Source organism: Plectropomus leopardus, chromosome 9 (assembly GCF_008729295.1).
Source record: "Plectropomus leopardus isolate mb chromosome 9, YSFRI_Pleo_2.0, whole genome shotgun sequence".
In the NCBI taxonomy this organism is placed as follows: Eukaryota; Metazoa; Chordata; class Actinopteri; order Perciformes; family Serranidae; genus Plectropomus; species Plectropomus leopardus.
In genome coordinates, this window is record NC_056471.1 from 24333812 (window position 1) to 24349687 (window position 15876).

The window sequence follows — 15876 nt, forward strand, 5'->3', positions numbered from 1 at the left end:
ATGATGTGCATCCTATGTAACTGTAACTTTAACATTTTTTTTTTCGAAAAGCTCCTGCAAAATCAGGCATTTCAGGCCACAGCAATAAAAATAACAACCGGTGAAATCCTGGAGGGACTGTTTAGTAATAAAGTATCGTGTAGCAGTTTAAAATTGCAGACAATGTTTTCATTGTGCTGTTGATGGACACTATTCTCCTGCAATGTAATCCAGAAAGGATATAGAACAGAAAAAAACTGGAGGTGGCGGTGAAACTGCTGCATTAGTCATATCATACCAACACACTAATTAGCGCTAGATTAAAAAGTAAAACTGATACTGATGGGAATGTCATGATTTTGCAGGTATTTGGTCCTAAACCATGCATTTGACAAATCAAAATTTGGCAATCCATCCTACAGCATTCACCAAATCCAATTTTCAACCTCATGGCACTAGGAGAAATGTCAGGAGATCACCAAAGTGATGAGGATTCATCATCTTAGCAGCATGATTGTCTGTACATAGAGATGTTGGGATAATTCAGTCTGGATGAAAACTGTGTACCAACCCACCAGCCAACTGACATTGCAATCCCAAGAGCCATGCCGCTAGCGTGGCTAAAAGTCAATCACTGCTCAATCAATATAACAATAAAAAGAAAATTACTCAGTATTTGTCTAAATGACTCAGTAATGACACAAGTCACATTAATCTTTCCAATACATTTAGAAAAGTGATTCAGTCTTTTCTGGAACATGTTCCAGTTGTTGATGGTAGAGGTAGATAGAGACAGTTCAATGATTTTATGAACAGTTGAAGATACAAATAAACTTACAGGCAGGCAGGTGGGCACGGGTGGTTTTACAGCAAAGCAACATGGCAACAAGCTACAACAATCTGACATCTGACTGGAGAGAAGGGGCTGGTATATGTGCTGCAGGGCTGATGAGGCAATGAGGTGCAGGTGGTTGCAGAAGTGGTGAAATGAAACTAAGGGTAATTACTCAAGCACTGGACTTAAAGGATCACTTCACCCTAAAAATGACCATTTGTAAATCAATTGGTCATGCCGTGTTATCCTGAATTTGTGTTACCTTGAATTTGAATTTTACTTTCTCATGTGCCTCCTCAGAAAATGGCAAACATATTGATTTATTGATTGTCTGGGGATTACATTTAACAACAGCAAAACTACATCAAAATGTCCATTTACAAACTCGTAAACAACTTGTGCAGTATAATTCAGCTTTTAGTCACATGCTCAGTACTTATCACACATGTATTGGTGAAAATGTCTTTGTGCAACAACTCTCATCCCAACTCCTCACATATTGCCAACAAAAGCACATGGACTGAGATTGCTTCAAGTCAAGCACTCGTTTTTTCTGTGCAGTGTACTTCTCGGGCTGTTTTGGTCCCCAGATTTTGCCGCTGCAGACATGCAGGCAGTGGCATGGAGGGAGGGAGAGATTGCACCGTAAGGTGAAGAAGTGGTGAATTTACAGCTCACATCAAGTTAATATGATACAGTCTCTGGCTTTTATCTAGTGTCTGCAAAACATGTTGCGCATTAGCACCATTAGCTTGTTTACTGTAAGACGTGAATGGTGCTGTCAAACTGAATGTCCTGCAGAGCTCTTTAAAACTTCAAAACTATACTAATAATGCACATGGCCATTTTGTGCATGAAGTATTCCTTTAAGTAACGGATCTGAATACTTAGACCATCACTGGATTGTGAAGCAGACAGGAGGGCAGAATCTGGAATAAAAGGAAAGTCAAAGGCATCTGTTTGACAGGTAAAAAATAACACCAGAGTGGTCTGGTAAATTGTGTGAAGAGAGAGAAGAAAAGAATCTACACAACTGAGGTGGACATTGTGACAGTTGGAGAAATTTAAATGAGTATTTTTTTTTTCATGAGACTTTTACAAGAGTTGTATCTTAAATGTCCTTCATCCTTCTGCTTTGACTTAAAAAGACAAAGACATGAAAAATGCCACAGAACATGACCAAAGCAGATGCCAAGTAGACAGCCTCAAAATATCCTTGAGTAAATGTCCTGCATACTGAGCTGAATGAACCATTGATTTCATCAGAAATGTACTGCCTCTCTTTGCTTGTTATTGATTTTGCAATGCACTTTGTTTACCGGCTATAGCGCACAATACGCAGTTCTATCTAATTATTGTGGAGAACGTGCATCATCAGGTCGCCTCAAAGGTAGGATTAGTCCTGGCAGGTCCGTGCTGCTTTTGTAACAGCAGCCAGAGTGAAGGTCAGTCTTTGTGTACTCCCTGACTTTTTAAGGACTACAAACTGACTTACGAATCGATCACACTGTTAAAATTGATTTCCTCAAAATACACTGAAGTACCATCTTTGCAACTCTCTCTGTCGCTGCTCCTAATATCATTAGTAATAGCATTTCAGATGTAATCACAAGGAGACTATTACTGAACCCTATTTTCACATTGACAAGAGAGTAAAATCATAATTAGGCACATAATTTCCTGGGCAAAAATGTGATAAAATGTTGATGTGTGGGCCTGAGAACAGTCGATACTGAAAGCTCTCTTTTCTTGCAGAAAAATCACAATATTTAAATGGCAAATACATTTGAAAAGAACAAGCAGGAGCAACAGGGGTGCTTCTTTCGATTAAACCCTTTAGCTACGAGGCAGTGAATAATGTTTGGTGAATAATTTATTATGAAGGTTTATTGATAAAAACGACTTGCCCCCAGTACGGCGCCTAAATATCTGCAAGGGAGCTGCAGAGAAGCAGAAACTAAAGTGACGACAATTTCAATAATTTGAAAGCAAATTAATCCCCAGCCTGTTTTATGTGTCAAATGTAATGTAAAATAATTCATCAGACAGAGCATCACTAAGCAGAGAAAATTAAGAACCTCAAATGAGGTGGTTGAATATTTAAACTTAATGCATGTAATCCCTTTACTTTACTCAAAATTTTGTCATGGTATGGGATACAGAGCATGCAGCTACTGCAACATGAAAACTGTTGTTGAAGCGACACACTGTGAAGCCCTCCTGAAAGTCGAGAGATTTAATCTAATTCACAAAGAGCTGAGAAATCTATCTTTGCACTACAAGCTACCCAGCTGTGAGCGTCTGGGAAAAGTTGGAATAAAGGAATAGGAAATTAGCAAACACTTCCCTAATGCTTCAGAAAAAGTCTGTCCAGAATCTAAGGCGAGAAGATTTAACATACAAGACTGAGGGTGTTCACACTGAAGCTTCGCGCACTGTGACTTTCTAATTACATTTTGACGAGTAAGAATGAACCATTGAGAATCTAATTAAACATATCTACAATTCAGTTTTGAATTACCATGCAACGTAATGATCCATTCTTACTAGTCACAATGTAATTAGAGATATCCTAAATTAAAAAAAAAAATTAAAAAGAATAAATATTAAGTCCAAATTCTATTTAGAGGCGTCTGGTGGTGTTTAAGATTCATACCACTGTGATTAAAACATGCCTGCAGCCTCTTATGCAAACCACCAATCCATTACGTTTGTACGATCCATGCATGACATATCAGCATTTCTAAAGTAATGTAGTATTTGAGACAGTTTTGTCATCGGGAGGCAGTTCAACGCGAATTGCGGGATATCTTGGGGAAACGGCTGTAAGGCTGCAGACCATTGATCACTGTTCCAGACTAACAAACACATGGTTGTTTTTGGTGACCCGTTTCTATGTTTCTATCTGTCTTTTAGCCACCAAACCTGGGTGGTTTTTTACTGACACATCCTGGTGCTTCCCTGCAGCATTTAAGACATCGAAACCAAATGTTTTTCACCAACCTGCCCTTGCTTTTCCAGCAGCTTTTGTGCCACAAAATGAAGGCGTTTTAATCCAAAAAGAATCCAAAACTTAACCACAGCATTGTTATGAAGCGTAAAGTGTAAACATATCAGCTACAGTTTAATGTACAAATGTAAATTTGTTTGCAGAAATGTAAATTTTTTTCTGGCTATGGGGGTGCACCTCTTGACTGTCCACTGTCAAATAAAGGCAAATAACCCCCCCAAAAAACTTGGCTATGCAGTGTGTGATAGTGTCATAATATCTTTGATGGAGATATTTTGAATTATCGCTCTTGTCACATTGTAATTTAACAGTCAAAATGCACTTGATGTTAAAAAAGAAATTAGAAACAGTCAAGTGAAACCTTGTACAGTACACCGTGCAAACGCCAGCCTTACAAAAAAGTAAGCCCTAAATCTACTTCCTGCAATCTATATGAAGGATATGAGAGACTGTAAAACTGATCTTCAATCGGTTACATAAAAGTTCGATGTGTAGGATTTCAGGGCATATAGGCAATTTGCAGAAATGAATATTATATTAAATATAATATTCATCACTATATATATCTATATACAGAGCAGGTCCTCTCCTAGGGAGTCTACCACGTAGTTTCTACAGAAGCCCAAAATGGACAAACCATTCACATTTTTGCAGAGGCCACTGTGTTTAGCAGCTTCTCCTCTATGAACCAAACAGTGTCTGAAAAACACAGATTTTTAATGTGAAACTGATTAATTCAGTGTTTTTACCTGTTTAAATCACTGGGTCCATTTGTTTTGGAGTTGAAGAGACCTCTGCAGATAATTCGGCTCCCAGGTTAAACCTCCTGAATGTCTGGTTCTTAAGTTATCTGAGAAAAAGGTGAGCACAGAAGTTTTAGTTGGTTGCAATCTGCAACCTCACCACTAGATGTTACTAAATCCTACACACTGGACATTTAAACTGTTCAGAAATGTGAAATTAAAAAACAAAACAAAACAAAACAAAACAAAACAGAGAACTCAAATCATTAATTAACAAAATAATTTACAGGTCATATTGTAAGCTTATTACCAAAAGCCATTTCTCAGATTTCAAGCTCACCAAGGACCTAATTAAAGCAGCACCATTAGCACTTGTAGGTTCCTTCCCCTGTCACACTCACATAAACAACTCAAACAGCTAATTACAGGACAATAAATGATTTTGCGCTGAGGCTATGTGAGCCGTACAGTGATGTATTTACGGAGACACAACTTTTTGATGACATTTGCTCATGCTGCCACCTGTCCCTATAGATCAATACAGTAATGGAACTCCTTGGCAAGGAGAAGGCACACCACAACACTGCTTTCCCTTTCATTTCATCCCCGTACACTTCATAACAAAGTTGCCAGCATAAGTCAGCCATGACAGTCTCTTCAATTATGTGATGCTGGCGAAGAAAGGGACATGATGGATTGGTGTCAAAGCTGTGGGGAGCCATAAGGCAGACACAACACACGGGCTGCCCATCTGTCAACAATCTCAATTAACCGCTGTGCAGATAGAGGCATGCTGCTCTTTTATGCAGCAACAACAAGGGTCTCTTGTCACGACGGTGGGCGAGATCCCATGTTTACAAAGACAGAAACGTGTATTCAAGTGAGCTGGATTGGTCCATCCATCAGCAGGGGGGGTGAGTCAAATTGAAATCTGACATTTAGAGCCCCAAACGCCTTTGCTCACTGGCACAGATATGAACTATAGCAAGTGACAAATTGTTTGTAGCATGCCTGTCCCTGGGTAAAGCCTCTGATGTTTAGGGTTGAAATAGGCACCCTTGACATTTCGCTGAAAAGGTCAAGTTTTTGTGTTCGTTAATGCTCCCTTTTTACATACAGCCATCACTGGGGACGAGGATTATTGTCATAATCTGGGTTTGAGCCAAGTCATGAATGCTGCCTCAGTTGTTTTGACTCGTCAGGACACAAGGAGTCGTGCACAGCAATGACAAGAGCAAGATCACAAGAGGATTTAACCCCCTGAAACCTGAGCAAACTGGCTTGATTTCTTTCAAAAACATGAAAAGGCAATTTAATGAAATTACCCCCCAAAATTAGCAAGACTTTAGTGGAAAGTACAAGAAAAAAAATAAAAATAAAATAAAATAAAATAAAAATAAAATAAAATAAAATAAAATAAAATAAAATAAAATAAAATAAAAAAAATAAAAAAAATAAAAAAAAATGAAAAGGAAGGTAGCAAAAACAAACAAGTTAAACAAGGCTTGGAAAAAGTGCTCAAAAGTTATAATAATCCTGTAACATATTTTTAAACATGTAATTATTATAATTAGATTTTTTTTCCAAGATATTTTTCCCAAACATAATGTGCTAAATCTACAAATTTCCTACAATTTTGTTAAATATTTCTTTTCAAGTTGCTCATTGCCTTTTTTCAGAAAACAGTAGTTTAGTAAAGAAAAAAAATCAAACAAGGAAATTACAGATGTTTTCCCGAGCTTTTTAAACATTATTCTCTAAATCTACTAATTTCCCGCAATTTGTAGAACATTTTTTTACCTAGTTGCTCAACACCTTTTTTTGCATGTTCTTGAAAGAAATCGCACCAATTTAGGGTTCAAAGGTTTAAATACTTGGGAAAGCTGCACAAGAAAAGTGATATCTCTTCAGGTCTGAAGGGGTTAACAGAGGCAGTCTTGCTAATTCAAATTGTGTCACCTCTGTGAAGTTTCTTTTGTGTCTCTAAACTCCCCAAAAGTTGGTTTCATAAGCAAAATAATAATAATAATATGTAGCTGTCTTCTTGCATTCCAACAAAATGGCAAAGCACTACAATAAACACAAAACTCATCACTCTCTCTGCGTGTGTGAGAAGATCGCTGACAATTTTACAAGGAAAAGCGTCCAGGATTAATTTGGTTCTGTAAGCAGGGTGTCCATTTACGGCTAAATTAAGAAACCTATCTGTAATTCATTTAACGTCTGCAACAGACAAATTAGTGTCTGGGATCCGGAGCTAATAAACAGCTTGAAGCGGCGTCGATATGTACATGGTCCTACATTATTGCTGATAGCGTGTGTGGCATTTTTGATTAGCCAGGCTCCTTGGGGAAAGGAGGGGTAAATTGGGCCATTTTCTTTCATTCTTAGAGTCTATTTAAAAAACGAATACAAACAGATATGCTGCCAGGTTTTCACTTACAGCTGAGAATGAAAATCGGATTTTCTTTTGGACACATGATGATAGATCACTCACTCCATTTACCCTTAAGTGTCCTAATGAAAAATTATTATACAGTAGTATAAGTAGAGAGACAACTGAAGCTTTTATCTGTTGCTCTCAGCAAGACTGGATTACCAAGCAGGCAGAGCTTGGTATTTGTTGTGGTACACAGTCCAGCCATGCGTGCAAGTTGGTGCATGTGAATCCCTGCGTGTGTATGTGTGAGACTTTCACCCAGGAGACGGAAGTCTGCGTCCCAAAGTCAACACTGAATATGCAAATATGGAGGCAGATTTAGAGAAGTATTTTGAAAACAAAATTAGGTTAAATTTTCCAGAGAACTATATTTCAAATTATCATAGTAAAATACTTAAAATTATTTTACAGACTTTTTTTTTCAGGTCATCCCCCCAAATAACTGCAAATATTCAGGTATTTTTCTTGTACTTTTTTGGTAATTTCTTACTTATTTCTGGGTCATTTCCTCTATAGTTGCTCATTGCCCTCTTCCAATGTTTTTTTTTCAGAGAAATCAAGGCAATTTGATTAGGTTTCAAAGACTTAAAGCCAAATCGTGATTTTTTTTATACCTCTAACCACCAAGTTTTAGTGGCACCTTAGCACCTTACCTACCTACCTAGACAACACCTGAAAATTAGCCTTTGGCTATCAATTGCACATTTACAGCAATGTTTATTACAGGTTAATTCAACCATAACTTTAAAAAAATAAAATACAAAGTAAAATTAAATAGATAAATGCATCTGACGGTAGTCTATTTATGTTCGTTTTTGTCACTACAGGGATTTAATGCGTTGTTTTAAATGTGTTTTAAATGTGTTTCAATGTGCAACACCACAGTTTTACTACCAATGAAAAGGGGAACATGCATGAATACTGTCTTCATTTTTGCTGTGTTTTTGTTGTTTTAGTGTTAAAGACAATCACAAGACTTGTTCATTACCTTGTCATATCATGTCAGCTGACTTCGTGTTTTCACCTGACTCGCTTCCTAGTTTGTAGCCTCGTGAAACGCCATTGGACAGTTACAGACGCATTTTGTTTCTATTGGTCCGCGCATACGTCGATCATCATAGGGGGCGGGCTCATCGGGTTTAACACGAGGAAATAGATCCAAATTCAAACACAGTGGCTTTCTGTCATTGTTGTACAGAAAGTGTCGAGTTTAAAAGTGAAAATGTGCAGAGCCGTGTGTGTCCTCGCGCTCATCGTTTTAATCAGCCCTGCTGAAGCGCTGGACAATGGTCTCGCGCTGAAACCCACTATGGGCTGGCTGCACTGGGAGAGATTCATGTGTAATATCGACTGTGACAAGGACCCAAATAACTGCATCAGGTAAGAGACATCAGAGCACAGTCTGACATGATTGTGAACTAAAACACAATAAAAAAATCAGATCAGCGTTACTCTATTCCTAACATATGAGAAAAACTCCTCCTTAAAACATCTTATTTATAAAAAAAAAGTCTGTTCTAAAATTAGATAAAAGTGAGTCAACATATGTGAAAGCTCATATATGTACTGTTATAAACGAGTCAAGTGGGATCCAACGCCCTCTGTGTACAGGAAGTGACAATATGGGATTTGTTTGCACCTTAAATTAAACAAATCTATGGGATAATTAACCTTTGAAACCGGGAGTGACATTACTTTACTTGTGCCTCTGTCCACACCATTAACAAGTATTTTAGCCTTTGAACATCAGTACAGGGCAATGAGCAACTTGGTAGAAAATGTTCCACAACATGCAAGAAATTAGTAGATCTAAAAAATAAAGGGAAAAAGAAGAAAAAAACTAGGGGAAATATATTTAGAATTGTCATAACTACACATTAAAAATTATGTTACAGTTTTGTTGTTTTAGCTTTCTTTTTTGTTTATTATTTGGGTTTTTTGTTTGTTTGTTTTAATACTAATTTTCAGGTAATTTTATTGTACTTTTTATTAATTTCTTGCTAATTTTTTGAGGTAATTTCTTATTTCATTGCTCATTTCCTCACCAAACAAGCCAATTTGCTGATTTTCAAAAAGCACATTGGTTTAACCCAAAAAACAAAATTCCAGACTTTCTTGTTACTTAACTCCCAAATAAGCACACAAACTCATAACATGGTCACATTAATAATCAATAATTACAATCAATATTTATCTTGTGATTATGAGACCTTTGCTTTATAACTGAGAAACTGTCAGAGGGAAAGAAAATGAGAACGCATGATTGTAAAAGGATTGGACATTTGATAAGACAGCAATATAACGACACCACCTGATTTAATTTGCCTTCATTTGTTCTTTGGTTTGAGGCACTGGGAGATAATGATGTCAGTGTGTAATGTAATCAACTGAATTTGCAAAGCACTTTGTGAATATAAAAGTCTGCACACATTCCTGAGGAGCTAAACAACGAATCTGTAAGGTGATATGGTAATGTACAGGGACGAAACCAGATTACCTGAAAAAAAGACAGAAGACGAAATGCAGATAAAGAGAAATTACAGAGCTCTGCAACATACAATAGTATCAGTATCAGCCGCTGATTAATTTCTCTATCATCATCATTTTTGCTTGAAAAAATATGAGTTAACTAATAATCAAAGTAGCTGCTGGCACTTTAATTCATTGGGAAGGTCCAGATTAAACACTTTACTTCTTACCAATCTGATTCTACTCACAATTATTAGATGTTAAGACATAATTAGAGCTGCAACTAATGACTGCTTTCATTATTAATTAATCTGCTAATTTTTTCCCTTGAATAACTGATTGATCTTTTAGTTTATTAATGTCAGAAAGTAGGAGGAACAATCCTAATCTCACATATCCAGAGGCCAAAGTAAAGTCTGGAGAGGAGCTGAAGAGCTGTTAGAGGTTGCAAACTCCCAAAAAAGCAACATACCCTCAAATTTGAGAAGCAAACACAAATTGCTGCTCTCATCATCATCAAAAATTTGCAAGTCTTCATTTTACTGAGTTTGATGAATACAGAGCACTTCAGAAATAATGCAAGAATCTGTTTTATTTTAGGGAACTTGCGTCTGTGATAATTAGAGAAAAAGATCTCACTTCCTGTTCACAGCAAACATTTCTTTCTCCCAGGAAGGCCAGCAAAGTGTTAAGAGGACTAAATGTCAGCCTGCTGGTTGAATTGTTATTATGTTCTATCAGTGGACAGCGAACAATCGAAAAATCATTTGTTTTCTTGAGAGTAGCACGATTTCTGGTCTGCCATATTGCTCCTGCCCATGACATTGAACACTGGCGTCCTAACTGATGCTATCGACCCCGCCTGTGCCCTCCTGTTGCCCTGGCAGCGAGCGTCTGTACATGCAGATGGCAGATGTGATGGTGAAGGAGGGCTGGAAAGAGGCCGGTTACGAGTACGTCTGTATCGATGACTGCTGGCCCTCCCACCAGCGCGATGCCAAGGGCCGCCTGCAGGCAGACCCCAAAAGATTCCCGGGAGGCATCAAGAAACTGGCTGACTATGTGAGTAGTGGGTTTAATGGTGGCATTTAGACTCAGGATGGGGTTATGCAAGGGGGGTTTAGATAGATTGAGGGAAATCAAGGAATACTTTCATTTCAGTTATTTCACCAGCTAGAAGAATCAAGATGAGATTATTATGAATGTTTTTCTAGTTTTTGTTCTTTGGCAGTGGTGGAGGAAGTATTCAGTTCTTTTACTTAAGTAAAAATACTAATACCACACTGTGAAAATTCTGTTTAAAGTACAACGCATGCATTATAAATGTTACTCAAGTAAATATAATCAGGAAAATGTAAATAAAGTATAAAAAGGAAAATTCAAAAAAATCTAAAATAAATAAATAAATAAATGCCCCAAAATTATTTTTTAAAAAAGGAAGAAAATGATGAAAATATTTATTAAAATAGTTGTCAAAGTACCCAATTCCGAAAAAATAAAAACCACCCAAAAAACACAATACTATTAAAAAAAGGGAGGAAAAAAGAATATGACTTTTGTGTTTATTAAAATTGATGCCAATGTAGCCAATTCAGAAAATAAAAAATAAAATAAAATAAAAACTCAAAATTATTATTTTTAAAAATAAGAAAAAAACAAAACAAGAAAGTGACTATAATATTGATCAGAATAGTAAGTAACTTACTAACTACTAGTAAGCAAGTAAGTAACTAAAGCTGTTAGATAAATGCAGTAAAGTAAAAAGTACAATATTTCCCTCTGAACTGTAGTGGAATAAAAGTATAAAGCTGGATGAACAGAAAAGATTAAGTAAAGTACAAGTATCTGAAATGTGTATATGAATAAATGTAGTTAGTTACATTCTACCACTGGTCTTTGGGCTGCAGTGTGAATAGTAGAGACTGTTACATAATGCTAAACCATGTCATATATAACTCAAATTACACATATGTGTCTCCTATAGGGTGCCATGTTGACAAATCTGTGCTGCAATGCGTCTAAATCTGACAAATAAAAAGTTTTGGGAACCCCTGGTTAAGTAACTCTACGAGTAAAAGTGATTACGCAGTCAGATTACATATTCATTATACATCCATCTGATCCTACCTGCAGTTATTTACATAATGAAGGGGAAAGGACCAGATGTGGAACCCAGGTCTCGGATTTCACAGCGGTAAAAAACTCAGCACCTGGAGAGCCAGGGGAGATACGTGGGCATATATTGTCTTCTGTAGGAGTGTGCTGTCGTTCAGCCTCTTTGCTACAGTAACAACTCTCTTCAGTTTGAGGCCACCATGACAGGTGGATTCCTACACTGGCGGCTAGAAAGTAATGTTCACTAAGACATAGATATATTTGGATTCACTAAAGCAAAGCCTGAAACAGAGCCATGGAGTTTTTAGCTGTGCAACATCGCCACCTACTGGCTGTCACCCTGCCAAACCTGCATTTGTAAACTGAATGAATTCTGATTATATTTTCTGTTTTAAGGTTCATTCTAAGGGACTGAAGCTGGGTATCTATGCAGATGTGGGAAAGAAGACCTGTGCTGGATACCCTGGCAGTCTGGGTTACTATGAGACAGACGCTCAGACTTTTGCAGACTGGGAGGTGGATCTGCTTAAATTTGATGGCTGTTATATGGACTGGACCCTGCTGGGAGAAGGTGAGCTTAAACATGGTGATGCTCGTCCACACATAAGCCAGCAATTTATTCTCTAATGAAAATCTTAATTAAAGGGAAATTTTGGTATTTTTCAACCTGAACCACATTTTGCATGGGTCTTATATTACCTGGGGACATCTGGTCATTTGTAATAATTGCAGAGGTCGTCTGTGATCCTAATCCAGTGCGAATCTGCCATGTACGTAATTTGTCAAGTTAAAATTCCACTGCAAATTACCTACCATATTTGGCCAAACACAGAGGTCATCTGATAATGTTAGTCTTGTGCGATTTGGCATCTTTGTGACTCGGGGTCATATTTACAGGCTTCCTACTGATCCTTAAAAGGTTTTAAATATTTACATTTTTTCTTGCATGAACATCGAGAAGTCATGTTTTATGTTACAATAAATATTTCTGTAAAATTGTCCCTAATCCAAAGCAACTGATGTGGGTTGGTGTTTCTTTTTTATTTAGTTTTGGTTCTTATAAATTAGCTTTAACTGCATTCCAAGTGGCATTAAAAAAGTCTTGAATCTAACCTGCCTTAAGCTGTAATAAGCCTGATTTAGGTTTTCTGTTCTCTCTATGCCTAATTTCTAATAATGTCAATAAATTTCAGAAAATACAGACTGCTTATTGCAAACAGATGCGGAGAGTAAATTCCAAGCCACATGATGTCACGTGCAAGTAGTAACCTCCATGGACTCTATCTTATGGAGTTTGATCTAAAACTTTATGATTTGTTCTGGTTAAGGCTACATCAACATGTCACAAGCACTGAACAAAACTGGAAGAAGTATCCTGTACTCCTGTGAGTGGCCTCTGTACGAGTGGCCTTTCCGTCAGGTGAGAGCGGCGTCGGTGCACCATTTATAATTAAAGCTGCAAAAATTAGTCAGCAGAAAATTATTCAGCAGCTATTTTGAAGAAATAATGCAAATTGTAATCACTCTCTTGTCCCATGTTCCCAGATTTTAGGATTTGATTATTTTCTTTGTTATATTACATGATATTCATTTCACTTTTGTCCAAAGCATATTACAACCACAAATGAGCAAGAGCTAGATATCATCCAAAATTTGGGATGTATCCCTTTAAAACAAATAACTATGTTCAGTGTTACAGTCCAAGTGCCAAGAGATGTGAAATTCCAACACATTTTCACTATTTTCTGAACTTAATTACTTCATAAATCGAGAAAAGAACTGGCAGAATAATCAGTCAAGTTGCAGTCATACGTTATATCAACATATATTTTCACTATCTGGTCCATTTTCAAAAATTCTACTTCCACAACAATGAAAACAAATATAAAGACTTATTATTCTTGATGACGCCATACATCATTATACAACATAAAAAAGCCTTTCTGTGCCTGCAGCCCAACTACACAGCCATCCGTGAGACGTGTAACCACTGGCGCAACTATGCTGACGTGTACGACTCATGGAGCTCTGTCAAGTCCATCTTGGACTGGACCGCTTCACATCAAGACATTATTGTCCCCGCGGCTGGACCTGGGGGCTGGAACGACCCTGACATGGTAATCTGCTCTGCTCAGTCTGTGACATACACTCCTCAGTTTGACCTCTCAGACTAAGCATTCAACCAGCCGCCTCGAGTGCCGAGCTGTTTTATTACATTTTAAAAACCTCGCTGGATCATTTGTCAGTTGCTGCACTTTGAAGACTGAGTGCAAATTTGAGGGAATAGTTTGACATTTTGGGAAAATATTTGTCTTCTTGCAGAGGTGAAGAAGACTGATACTACACTTAGTATTTACAGTTCATAAGTTTCAAAAATGTATCAATTGATTTCCCAAAATGTGAAACCATCCTTTAAAATTGAGCACCTTAGTTGAGGCTCTTGTCTGTACATTGCCATTCGTATACCCTATACAGGGTTCAAACACATTTTCATGGGCAAAATTTCAAAACTTTTCCATGACTTTTCAAGGGTCCATACTACATCTTTTTCCATTGCCCCATTTGTGTGCTATTTTTCAAACTTAAGTTTCTTACTCAGTTCAATCATAATTTTAGCTAATGTGCATACATGGAGAGTGAGAGAACGTGGGGAGGAAAAAAAAATGTACGCGATAGTTAAAATATCAACATGGATGCATATTGAGCGACATTACATCAGCTACAGAAAAAAAATGGACGTTATGTCTAGAATGTGGAAGGTTATAACTACAACTCTTAACAATTTCATTACACACAACTAAATTCCATGATTTTTCCAGGTTTTCCCTGACAGTTGCAACCCTGCCTATTTATTTAAGTGCCACAGTCATGACGCGGTTGTTTCAGTGCAGTAGAAACTGGATCTGTTAACACCCATAAAGAGTTCAACTGATTTCATGGCAGTTTCAAAACAGCCAGGTATAAAAATTAAAATATAAAAAAAAAATACATGTAAAAAAGCATCACATTTTTCAATAGTATGTTGATATTGTACTGCATTTTGTCCATAAGCCTGAATCACCGTTATTCTCATATTTACGTCACTGGTCTGTTTCCCTAGCTCGTGATTGGAAACTTTGGCCTGAGTCATGACCAGCAGGAGTCTCAGATGGCATTATGGGCCATCATGGCAGCCCCTCTGCTCGTGTCCAATGATCTGAGGGACATTTGTCCTCGCTCCAAGGAGCTGCTGCAGAACAGACACATCATCGCCATCAGCCAGGACCCACTGGGCAAGCAAGGATACCTCACTGCCAAGGTGGGTAAGAGGTGACAGAAAGCATGGTCACCTCCTGGAGCCACAGCTGTCAGCATTTATAGTCCCAGAGTTCCCTCACATTCTTACCAATGAAATTTCAAAACATTTCCAAAAAAATGTTCCAAATATTTCTACCTCATTTCCATGACTTTTTTACATAATTTAAATACATGTTTTGGGATTCTTATGAACATTTTCTTTAAACTGGCAAAAAAAAAAAAATTATTCAAGGTTTTTTCCAATTTCATAACTTTTCTGAGAATTTCATGACCACTGGAACTCTGTAATACATTTGGTCTTTATGTAGAGATGCTAAACGCCTCTGGTCACTTGTGGCAGTGTCTTGTAGATGCAAAATGATTAAACAACAATCTTAATGAAATCAGAAAATGTGGATTACAAAGTAGTAACTGCAATACAAGTATGCAAAGATACTATAATTGTCCAAATCAAATAAAACATATCTTGTACCACAGGTGGACAGTTTTGAGGTCTGGGAGAGGCCTCTGTCCGACAAACGACTGGCTCTCGCGGTGCTAAACAAACAGGAGATTGGAGGTCCCCGAGAGTTTGTCATCAAAGCGTCTCCTGGCTGGAAGATCTGTGACCCACAGTGTAACGTCACTCAGATCCTGCCTAAGTACAAGGAGCTGGGTGTTCAGACACCAAACACCAAAATGGTTCTGTCTGTCAACCCCTCAGGCACGTCTCTACTGACTGTCACTCCCATCAGCGGCGACTTTACGCGGCTTCACAGGCTGCACTGGAAGAGCACGTCTGTCAAACGCAAGTACAACGTGATCTTGTAGTCCTTAGATGGTTATGCACTTGATCTGACGACTATTTTGACTGACTGAAGTTGAAAATTGTTGATCTTTTAACTTTTAAACAGATGTGCTGCTTTTGTAAAATTGAGTATTAAAATTTAAAAAAGGGAATTGTTCTACAGCCTGGTTCGCTTGAATCATAATTTTGGTGCACCCGCTG

The 15876-nt window shown here is 37.6% G+C and overlaps 1 protein-coding gene across 1 annotated transcript; it reads left to right on the plus strand.

Moving 5' to 3' along the window:
- The first annotated feature begins 8168 nt into the window (after window positions 1–8168).
- On the plus strand, window positions 8169–15827 carry gla (galactosidase, alpha). The gene is made up of 7 exons (XM_042493986.1): window positions 8169–8387; window positions 10364–10538; window positions 11988–12162; window positions 12920–13011; window positions 13547–13708; window positions 14692–14889; window positions 15366–15827. The coding sequence occupies exons 1-7, from the start codon at window positions 8230–8232 to the stop codon at window positions 15696–15698; spliced, it is 1293 nt and encodes a 430-aa protein (XP_042349920.1). The 5' UTR covers window positions 8169–8229; the 3' UTR covers window positions 15699–15827.
- The last annotated feature ends 49 nt before the right edge of the window (window positions 15828–15876 follow it).

Coding starts and splice junctions, on each gene's coding strand:
- gla (XM_042493986.1), top strand. CDS start 8,230: ATGTGCAGAGCCGTGTGTGTCCTCGCGCTCATCGTTTTAATCAGCCCT. Junction 12,163..12,919: donor CTGGACCCTGCTGGGAGAAG/GTGAGCTTAAAC, acceptor GTTCTGGTTAAG/GCTACATCAACATGTCACAA. Junction 14,890..15,365: donor AAGGATACCTCACTGCCAAG/GTGGGTAAGAGG, acceptor CTTGTACCACAG/GTGGACAGTTTTGAGGTCTG.